Source organism: Centruroides sculpturatus, unplaced genomic scaffold, assembly GCF_000671375.1.
Source record: "Centruroides sculpturatus isolate CEXI.00-Female unplaced genomic scaffold, Cexi_2.0 scaffold430, whole genome shotgun sequence".
Lineage (NCBI taxonomy): Eukaryota > Metazoa > Arthropoda > Arachnida > Scorpiones > Buthidae > Centruroides > Centruroides sculpturatus.
This window is the reverse complement of record NW_019384725.1, coordinates 448973-461348: the sequence shown is the minus strand read 5'-3', so window position 1 is coordinate 461348 and position 12376 is coordinate 448973. Positions and strand designations below refer to the sequence as shown.

The window sequence follows — 12376 nt, the reverse complement described above, 5'->3', positions numbered from 1 at the left end:
ATACCAGAAGGCCCCCCCCTTTTGAATATATTAATATATTCAAAAGAGATTCAAAAATAATTAATATAATTATAACTATTATTATTATTATTATTAAAAACAATATATTCTTTATTATTTGTCAATAAACTCCATTTTACTTAATTGTTTATTTTCTATAGAAATGATGCTATAAAAATACAAATTGTTTATTTAAAATTGTAATTTTCTTTTAATTATATAAAAAAAATTACATATAAAATATAGTATCATATATTTTCATGATTTTCCTTTTTTAAACATAGTTACCTACTTTATTGTTTATATATTTACATAAATAAAACAAAATAAATGTAAAATGCTTAAAAGAATGTATGAATTAATTTCAAAATTTTCTAATTTATTTTTTTTTATATTTGAGATAAGCTATAAAATGATTGTATGTAATCATTACATTATCATTATATAATTTTATTTACAAGATGATTGTACAAATCTCATAAATTATTTTAATATCTGAAAAGCTCTGAATTTTTTTAGGAAAAGATGATTTTTTCTATTATTTTCTTTTTTTTTTGTAATAAGTTAATATTTTCTTCTCTTATTACTATTTGGATTTATAAAGATAAAATTTATTTATCTTCAGTATTTCAATAATTACAAATTTTGCAGAAACAGTCAATATTTGAGTGATCTAAAATCTTTAACATGTTCTTTTCTTTTATTTGTTTCATTGATTCTTAAAGATGAATTGCAGTTTCATTACTGGCTTTCTGAAAGTATCTCATTTTGTTTTGAATTAATACTTAGATTTCGGAATGTAAGATAAAGTTTCATTTTTAATACATTAGCTTTCCAATTACAAGATGGAGTGATTCTTTTAAAATTTTTTTCTGTTATACATAAATTTTTTGTTATCAATAATTTATTTTCACAGTACTATTTTTTATATACTAAATTTTGTTTAATTCTCACAATTTGTTTAATTTAATAATTTAATTAACTTTAACAAATTTCTTCCAAATTATATTATAAAGTCAAATATATTTTAACTAGATTTGCATAATAGAGTTTTAATCTCTCTAAATATATCGCTTTTAGTAGTTTTATAGAAACTTTTTTGATTATATAATGGAATTAGATAAAAATTAAATTATTTTTCATTAATGTCAATTAAAAATGTAAGACAGTTCTCAAATAAACAAAATAACTTGTAGAAATGTTAACAACTTCAAAAACTGTTTGGATATTCTTAATTGACATTGGTAATAATTAATTATATTATAATTCAGAATTTTCTATTTTCAATAATCATTAATATAGAGAAAAAGTTGAAAAGTTAAAATATTTAAGAAATTTTTTGTATAGAGAAATAATTATTTAAATTTGTGTTAAAATTCTTCTCTTAATTTTATATTAATTTTTCTTTTTCTTTACTACTATAAATATGTCACTAATTTTTTTTTCTTTTTCAGAGATTTTTTGTTTTTAATTTGCAGAACTGAGACAAGCTCTGAAATTTTCATTGAGTTGATTTTTTTTTCTTTGTTTTGTTGAGTGTTACAGAAAACCTACAATTACTTTTCCAAACTCATCAGTTGAAAGCATCTTTTACTTTTTCAAATTAATACCCTTTTTTTTCTTAAGTTTTCTTAATCATTAGTTTTTCTCATTTGTTTTTTTTATATTCTACAGTTGTAAAGAAGTGAATATTTTTTGTATATTATAGTTTCTTCAACAGTTTCTTTAATTTTAAAAAATCCTTTAATAGTTTATATCATTCAATTTCTTCTTCAAAAGATAAAAATTTCTATAAATCTGAAGCAAATCTCTTAAATTGACTTTATCATGTTGATCTTGAAGTTTTTTGTAGTTTATTTTTCTTTTTATAACTTGTTTGCTGGTTTCTTAGTTTTTGGAATCTATTCAAGAATTATCTTTAAATAAATATTTAATTTGGCATGTTTGTTGGGTTAAAGTTGTATAATGTATACAAGAAAACAAATAATTTTATCTTTTGCCTTCAAGCAAACGTTTTAAATATCAGTTATGAATTTATTCATTATATATACATGTATATTAGGGGACTTTGCCCCTGTTCACTTCACCTACTTGCTCAAAAATTTTCTGACAATTCATTAATTCCCAATGCTGCCATTTCTATATTTTTTTTATGATGGAGAAATATGTCATAATGATTTTAAGCTAAGTGCTTTATTTATGTAGAGTAAATATATGTTATATATATATATATACATTTTGTCCTTACTATAACAAGTAAAGGAAAAATATTATAATATAATATTTCAAATTTTTAGCAAATTCAAACATTTAATTTATAAAAATAAATTTTGTAAATTGATATATTATTAAGAATTGGCTTTTAATGTAGAAGCATTATTTTAATATAACTGATTATAGAAGAAAATGAACTCCATTGATGAAAGAAAGATACAAAATAAAATATTCAAAGTATATACTAATCATATTGAATATATTTTACATATAATGTATATCTTATTATATGTATCATAGTTTAATATCAGCAAATGGATGAATAAGAATGGCTTTTGGAACAAATAGTTTTCTGGAAATTAAAGTTTTTCCATTAAAAAAATGATGTTTTAATTTTATTATTTTTGAAAATATATTCAAATTTAATTAAAATGTTTTGTTATTAATGAGATATCTTTCTTTTTAATTATATAATTAATAGATATGTATGAGGTTCTATATAATAATATAACATATAGTTGATGTATTTAACAGCTAGATTTATCAAGGGACAGTAATGCTTATTTATCAATTTATTTTTCTGCAATTTTTTACATATAATGTTAATAAATTAAGATTGAAAAATTCTATTTTATCCATAAATTTTGTGTGACTGTTTATGTGCAGTAATTAAAACAACTGAATATTGAATCTAATATAAGAAATGAGATAGCAAGCTCTCGTGTTTCTTTTGAAGTGACATTTTCATAAAAACATCAATTCTCAAACATTTTCTCAACAAAAATGTTTGAGATTTGATATTTTAAGAATTTTTTTCATGTTCAGATTATATATATGCCATTGTTGATTGCATTTAATATATTTAAGAACATTATTTTTTCCCATGATTTTAATAATTGAATTTCTTATTAATTATATAGACTGTTAGATTTCTAAAAAGTTCAACAAGAATAAATTAAAATAATGAATTTTTTAAGCACTGTGCATAACTTTAATAATAATTTTTTGAAAATATGGATTACTAAATATTAACCACTAATCTAATAGACCACTCAATAGGATTAACAGACTTTAAAAGAAGTGAAAAATAAAAGTTCTATTGAAGGATTAAAAAACAAAAGCTTTTCTAATCAAATATTCACTAAATGTTTTTTTTAAATTATTTTTTTATTATAAAGTATTTATGTTTTTTTAACTTGTATTTACAATAAAAAACTTAAAAATTAGTTCAATCAAATTAGTAAAAAATATTTTCAGTTCACATATAAATTTATTTCAGTTGTAAATATGATATTGCATGTGCTAAATACTTTAAATTAATTAATAAGATTTTTATTTTCCTTATTAGAATGAAAAAGACATGAGATAATAATAATTTCTTTTATTAAATGCATTAAAATCCTTTCAGTAAATAAATTAAACCTATAAAATATTTACTGTAATTAAATCAGAGATTGTAGCTACTTATTACTTACTAAAATTGCAGCTTATTAAAAAAATAAATAAATAAATTTTTAAATTGAATAATTTTTTTATTTAAAAATTCTTTTATTCTTTATTCTTTCTTAATACAATTGGCTATATCATAATGATAAATAATGTCTTCTCCAATATTAAAAGAAGAAACAAAGGCAAAATGCAAAAATTTTAGCATTGTTAAATTATACAGAATATTTTATTAATATATTACTTATAAATCATATTATTTAGTTACTGTAGTTTAAATAAATAAATTTTAAAAATTGGATAATGTAAAAATTTATATTTTAATTATCCAATTATTTTTATTTTTATGTTATTGACATAAAAAACAAGTTTTAAGTTATAAATAAATTTATAATTATTATTTTTATTTCTAAAAAGAATGATTTCTAAGTAAATTATAGAAGTCAGAATTTAAATTCTTAGTATTTTAAAGTTGTATTAGTTTTAGTCTCAGAACACACTATTATTTAAAAAAAAAAAAAAGAAGAAGAAGAAGAAGAATCTAACATTTCTCTACTTGAAATGTTAATAAATGTTGTTGGATTAAACAAAATTTTTTGTTTTGTTTACATGTTACATGTGTTTTGTTTATATAGTTGCTCTTATTAATCTCTTCTTTTTTAAATTTCCTCAAAAAAATATTATGAAAAACTTTAAATCTGACTTCAATAGTTTTATTTTATTAATCTTATGTAATTACATTAGGTACAAGTTTATTTTAAATTATTTAGAGATTTATCACAACCCCTTGTTACCTTAATTTTTACTGCATTATCAGTGTCAGATTCAGAACCTAAAAAAAGGGGGTTAATTAAAAAATTTTAAATATTTGAATAATTATAAATGTCTTTTATTAATCTCTTCAAAACAATTGTATGATCTGATGTTTTTAAAAATGTTTTGAAGTTTGAACAAATAAATTTTATTTTTTGTGTAGATAGAGTCTTAAACCTCTGTAGCCCTTGTGAATTCACCTTGTGCATTATGCACGTCTTTGAAAGTATTTAATAATAGATAAAATGCTTAAGCAATATATATTTTATTATTTATCTACTGATTAAATGAATAAATTTGTTAAGCTCTTGTTATTTTATTTATTTAGAAACTTATTTTTATTAATACTGCATTTGTTTCTTTAATTAATAGTCTTTCAATTGTTTAGAGATACTGTAAAGAATTCAAAAATTTCAGTAGTTGCTGTAACTTCTTTAAATGTCTTACATAGTATATTAAATAGCATAGATAAATTAGTGCTTCAGTACATATATTTTTAATTTAGAATTATTTCCAACATAATCTATTCTATTTTAATTCTTTAAATATTAATTGTTTTCTTAACTTAGTTATCAATTTAATTGACTACACGTTCATTGTAAATCTTCTTAAATATTACTCATTAAAATAAGAAAGAAATGTTATAACTTTATTTATTTTTAAAATGTATATTGTTTTGCATTAACTGAATATCATTTTACATATCATATAGTTGATGTATTTAACAGCTAGATTTATCAAGGGACAGTAATGCTTATTTATCAATTTATTTTTCTGCAATTTTTTACATATAATGTTAATAAATTAAGATTGAAAAATTCTATTTTATCCATAAATTTTGTGTGACTGTTTATGTGCAGTAATTAAAACAACTGAATATTGAATCTAATATAAGAAATGAGATAGCAAGCTCTCGTGTTTCTTTTGAAGTGACATTTTCATAAAAACATCAATTCTCAAACATTTTCTCAACAAAAATGTTTGAGATTTGATATTTTAAGAATTTTTTTCATGTTCAGATTATATATATGCCATTGTTGATTGCATTTAATATATTTAAGAACATTATTTTTTCCCATGATTTTAATAATTGAATTTCTTATTAATTATATAGACTGTTAGATTTCTAAAAAGTTCAACAAGAATAAATTAAAATAATGAATTTTTTAAGCACTGTGCATAACTTTAATAATAATTTTTTGAAAATATGGATTACTAAATATTAACCACTAATCTAATAGACCACTCAATAGGATTAACAGACTTTAAAAGAAGTGAAAAATAAAAGTTCTATTGAAGGATTAAAAAACAAAAGCTTTTCTAATCAAATATTCACTAAATGTTTTTTTTAAATTATTTTTTTATTATAAAGTATTTATGTTTTTTTAACTTGTATTTACAATAAAAAACTTAAAAATTAGTTCAATCAAATTAGTAAAAAATATTTTCAGTTCACATATAAATTTATTTCAGTTGTAAATATGATATTGCATGTGCTAAATACTTTAAATTAATTAATAAGATTTTTATTTTCCTTATTAGAATGAAAAAGACATGAGATAATAATAATTTCTTTTATTAAATGCATTAAAATCCTTTCAGTAAATAAATTAAACCTATAAAATATTTACTGTAATTAAATCAGAGATTGTAGCTACTTATTACTTACTAAAATTGCAGCTTATTAAAAAAATAAATAAATAAATTTTTAAATTGAATAATTTTTTTATTTAAAAATTCTTTTATTCTTTATTCTTTCTTAATACAATTGGCTATATCATAATGATAAATAATGTCTTCTCCAATATTAAAAGAAGAAACAANCGTATATTGAGATTAAATAGATTAGCCCAATTAAGTATGGCTATAATAAATTGGAGAGCTTATCACATACCCAATGTGATAAGCCCTCCAATTTATTATAGCCACACTTAATTGGGCTAAACAATTTAATCTCAGTTTACCTTGTGGGCTAGAAACATTATTTAATAATATATAACTTATATTTGAAAATATGATTATTCAGAAAAAATTTTATTTCGTTTGAAATGCAATGGTTCTATAGAAATAGATAAATAGCTTCTTGATAAAAAGCACTGAGTTCAGCGTTAATACTGGTTCTATTTTGTGTAAATGTTAAATCTGAAATTTTAACAAGCAGTCTTTTAACTTATATTTAATAATATACTTGTACACATATTTTAAACAAATATAAGATATTTATAAAAATGGAGATCAAAATTATAATAAAACTGAACAGATTTAGGATTTAAAAACACTTTAAGAAAGAAATTTTTTGAAGTTATGTTGGAAAATTGAACTAAAGAAGTTTCAATTTCACTTATTAGTTTTTAATATGATAAATAAACTGAAATTATTTATAAAATATACATTTTGTATTTAATTTGTTATTTAGATTAATTTTATATATTATTGAATAATTAAATATTTATAATTTTATTGTATGATTCAAAATTTTTATTTCAAATAAAAAAAAATTATATTTTTTTAATAATAATATTAATTGAAATATTAAATTATACTTTGTATTTCTTATATCAAATATGTTCTTTAATATAATTTATGCATAAATTTATTTAAACTTTCATGGAATAGGGAAAAGTAAGTGATTATATTTGAAGTGTTTTTTTTTTCATCTCCACATAAATATAATAATAAATTACATAGTATTAATAATTTATTAAATTTATTTATTTTGTTAAAGATTTATAAATAAATTTTATTTAACTGTGAATTAAAATTTCATATTTTTATATGTCAGGGTTCCTTAACTCGAGCACTTGGTCTGAAAGTTCGTCAAGAACTCGGTCGCTCTCCGAGTTTTCATTCAACTCCTCCGTTACCAAAATCGTCGGACACAAACAAAAGATTTCGCTACCAGGGTCACATTGAATCCTTAACTGTAACGCCAGTGTGAATATTAATTTCAAAGTCATTGTATTTCAAAGTCAACATTAACTGACTGTTATTGTTCAACAATTTCAACAGATAATGTTAAAGAATAGCAGCATGTTCTTTAATATTTGTATGTATGTATATGTGCATGCATGAGTATACGTGCTACAGTGAATGCACCTAGAAGAAATGAAACTTTCCAGTGCTTTGTGAATGTATATACTTTGTGAAGTCAAGCTGTACAAAATGGTCTGTGATAAGTCAATACATCTTTGATCATCTTGCATTGGTGAAGAAATTATTCTACCAAAATTCTGCTGACACCACTAGTCTGAAAATTACTATTTTAAACTGGTGCTTTTTACTTGTTTGATAATTCTCAGTATCTCAATAATACATCTTTATCATATTATCCCCAAACAAATTACTGCCAAGATGTTCTCCATAGCGTATGCCATTCAATAATTACAGGGCAATGACATATTTAAACTGTTGTTTTTTGATGATGAAGGAACGAAAGTGGACTGTTTAAACAGCATGTTCTATGCAGTTCTTGAACTATATTAATAGGCAGAAGTATTAATTATGGAGTCACAGTACCTGAAATATATTGATTCTAAAACTGAATTGTGATTTATTTAATCTGGTTTCAGACCAAACTATTTAAACCATTGTGATTGTTTTTTAATATACGTATAGCTTTGTAATTTTTATTTTAAAAGTTATCAACATTTTTATTCTCATATAAGAGAAATTGTAATTTCCTCAACATTTGTTTTACTGTTTAAAATTTTGTCTAAAAATGTTCCTAAAATGCATAATTAATGGTATTTTCTTTTTTAATACATTCCTTTTATTTCATTATTATAGATGAGTATATATAACTGCCACCNAAAAAAAAAAAAAAGGTTACGGGTGACAATAGCTTTTTCCTTGGTGTGTATTTGTGATTTTTAATCAACTATATATTTGTAAGCAAAAAAAATTTTATTGTTAAATTAAGAATAGATATTAAAAGTTTAAAGTTTCTTTTCTTTCTTGGTAATATCTATCAGGGATTTAAAATTCTTCATTGTTAACTTCCAATTATAAGTTACATAGGTTGACAGTTGTTGACTGTTTTACCCATAACTTAGTTTAAAATTATCAATGATCTTTAAATGTTTCGTTTCGTGGCCTGTTGTACAATACCAATGTTTGTGTTTCTACAAATTAAGTTACATTAAATCCTATGAAAAGCTCAATGTTTAAATGTATCTAGAATTTGTTTTAGAGCTTTATCATAGGACCTGGGATAAAATTTTGAATGTAAATAGTCTTCTACAGCTCATGTACTTATAAAAAAAATATGAGAGAGAGATATTATATATATATATAAATATATGCACATATATATATATATATAAATATATAAATAACTTCTAAATGTTTTAATCTTTGTGCATACAAGGTAAAAAAAAATAATTTATGCATTAAAAGTTAATAAAAAAAAATTGATGTATTCAGTTTGTAGTTTTATTATCAAGTGTATCATTTTAAGTTTTCTTCTTTGTATTATAAATTGCTTTTTCACTTCATTAAAATTGTTTTTTCTCACTATATAAACATTTTAATTAAAATTTTTTTAATTTATTAAACAAGAGTAAATTTTTATTTTTAAAAGAACAAAACTATTTATTACTACAGCATTTAAAAAAAATAAATATAATTTAAATATATATATATATATATAAATAAACTGTCAGTTTGTTGTGACCAATTTTGTGTGTAAGGAAGAGGAAGGAAGGAAAAAAGGAAAAAAATGATATTATTATTATTATTTAAAATACAGTATAAATATTTTAAAATCAAATTGCTGAAATAAAATGATGAATTTTGTCCAGCAATGAATAGAGTAAATAAATTTGTTGTTTTGATTATTACTTCTCATTATTATTAATCTGTATAAATTTCTTTAACCTGTTATATTTTATACAAATGATATACTCATAAGAAATAATTATGAATATATATGTCTAATTATTGAGTTCAATTTAATTGAAATATTTAATTCTTGACATAGTTTAATTAATATTCTAGGTTAGGTCCCTTAAATCTATCCAGAGTGGTTAAGTCCCTCGCCTTGCATCACTAAGGTCTGGGGTTCAAGTGAGAGGTGGGCTTGCCAATGATCCTGGTCTGGGGGCCTGGCTATAGGATGTGAGGGCCATGTACCGAAGGTTACATTATAGCATACATATAATTAATAAAATAATGTATACTAAAAAACAGTGATATAAACAAAACGGGTTGAAACCGTAACATACATATATCCAGTGTCGAAGTTATAAATGGGCTTGACCCTGGCCCAGGGTTCCAAATGTTGATGACGCAAAAATTTTCCCTATTAATGTATACATTTTTAATAACTTATTAACTGAATAACTACGCATCTTAAATAAGATCGGGTGGGCTAAGTATACCTTAATTCCGAAATTTGAAATTTTCATTAGTGAGGCAGATAAAATTATTACATTAAAAAAACCGCAATGTCTTGTAGAGGAATACTGCCTAATCTTCCACATCTGGTCACCAGAAAACATAAGTTTCAACCCCTAGATTTTTTGACAAGGTACATAAACCTTGCTCTGTGTTTATCAAAGTTGATAATGACAATTTGTCCAACATAGTCTAATTATCGGATTGACTTTTTAAATTAGTTACTCATTTTTATCACAGAAAACTCTTTTAATGATAAAGTAATTCGAATTATAATAAAATGATTTACAGCAATGGATTAGGTTTTGATGGAATAAGGCAATGCAACACATGGGCGATCTGCAAGGGGGAGTGCTTCCCGGGAGAACTTTCTATGGGAAACTCGCACCTTATTTACATGTGAGGAAAAATTCAAGCGGCCAGCCTGTTGGTCTAGCATTCTAGCGCAAATACAGATAGTTTGGTCTCCGACCGACTACCAGTATTCAGTGGTTTCATCCACTCGGCCATTGGTAAATTTAATTGTACACGAAACCTGAAACAGTGGTGCCAAACCCACTGGATCCAGGGCGCTTATAACCCTAAATGTGGTACTGACAATATAACTTACGATGCGAAGCGTTTGTGAATCCTGCCATTAAACAGAGAACATTAAAACCAGTGGATTAACGAAAACTTTAACTGTCATTTTTATAAAATCCGTAGTTGATACATAAACAATTTAAAATTTTGAGTTACCTTCATAATTATAATAAGTTCTTAGCAAATGATTCGATTGTACCCCCAATAGAAAACGTGGAATGTTGTACGGGCTATTATTATTCAGGCATCTATAGCTCAAATAATAACAGATTTATTTAAATTAATCAATGTAATTCTATATTTAGAAATTAACAAAAGTTTAGAAGGTGGAAAATTTCATAATTATCCATAATCGATACTATTAAATTAACTTAAATGAATGCCATATAAATTTGTATGTAATAATAACTTATGGTAGCAATAAATTTATATGTAATATTATCGTTTTAATGTATAAACTATTACATAATTTTATATTTTAAGTTCCTTTCACAAGATCATTGTAAAATGAACCAAGTTTACGATAAACTTCATTCGCCTATTAGGAGTTTGAGAGGCGCAAACATTCAAAATAATCACATTAACAATAAAAATAATTAGAAGCAATTCATAAAGGAATTAGTGCAAACTAAAAGCTTAAGTTGGGAACAAAATAAAGCATATCAGTTGGGTAGTATTTAATATTATTCATATATTTTGCACGAATAGAGAGTAGTGATACTAATGTCGAGTTTTCAATAGATGTATAGTACCCTCCGCCCTTTCGACATTTAAAAATATGTAAAAATACAATTAATATTATAAAATAGAATCATTCGGTACAAAAGTGGCACTATTAGTTTGGGGGTTCTTGCATATTGTGGGCCTAGGGACACCATATTTAGGAAACTTGTATTTGTAACTGAAATTTATTTAAACTTTACTTTTGTGAAAAAGTTGTAATTAAGAATCTGAGAGTGATGATAACTTTTTATATTATTAATAACCTTAAAAAATGTAAATATTGTTGTCTTTACAACAGAGAAAAACATGAAAATAAGGAAAATCTGATTGGATTGGATTAATGATTAAAGAAGATCCTGCCAGTAATCTGCACGGCTGGAAGCGGTAATATAGACTAGTCCTGCTCATTTTGAATGCTATTCGATAAAGAAATATATTATTAAACATGATAATTTATTAACAATACAATGAACATGTTAATTTTAATTTTACCTTATTCGGATTAATTAAAAATCATATTATATGAAATGAACATTTTCAGATAATACTTGAAGTTCAGTAATTGAACCTCAATATTTTATATTTCACAAACTCCTAGTAGACACCTACTGTTTGCCAAAAGTTGTTTTTCAACAGTGGTTATTGGCTTTCCCACCAAAACAGGTGTCAAGAACAGATACACCCGCACCCATGACATTCTGCCATTTTGAAAATCTATACAGCATACTCCTCTCTTATCTTACAGTTTATGTAACGAGCAATCCTGACTAACCAAGGATCCTGGTATGTCCCAGTCAAGAATTACAAGCATCTGTTTCGAGGGCCAAAGGAATTATCCGTAATTCCTCCAGATAATCCCTTGTCCGATCTATGGTTAAGGCAAAGCAATACTGTACTTGGGTGAATTTCTATGGGAAACTCTACTTACGTGTAACACCTAAATAGGTCTAATTAAAGATTATTAAAGATAAATAACTAAAATATAGATAGATACATAATCTGTAATTTAATTGTTAATTTATAAAAAAAAAATTATTTCGTTTTAATACACTTTTGGATTTTCTGGAAAGAAAAGATTTAAAAATAGATTTTTGCAATAAATATTAAAGTTACAGAAAGATTTTAGGAGCAATTTTCCGGAGAAAAAATGTCAATTTTGCACATTTGGTGAATAGAAAAATGTTTATTTCAGCACCAAGGGAAA

The 12376-nt window shown here is 23.3% G+C and overlaps 1 protein-coding gene across 6 annotated transcripts in view; it reads left to right on the top strand.

Moving 5' to 3' along the window:
* LOC111628112 (kazrin-like) overlaps nt 1-8860 on the top strand; it is a 36393-nt gene extending 27533 nt beyond the window's left edge. For 2 of the 6 annotated variants that reach the window (XM_023371839.1, XM_023371836.1), the window contains 2 exons: nt 7090-7095; nt 7256-7373. Coding sequence is in view for 2 of the 6 variants with exons in the window: in XM_023371835.1 (XP_023227603.1) it covers nt 7256-7411 (156 nt within the window). In the remaining 4 variants the exon portion in view is untranslated. Of the gene's footprint in view, nt 1-7089; nt 7096-7255 lie in introns of all 6 variants that reach the window. The other 4 variants (XM_023371835.1, XM_023371840.1, XM_023371838.1 and 1 more) reach the window with 2 other exon arrangements.
* Nucleotides 8861-12376: the final 3516 nt, after the last annotated feature.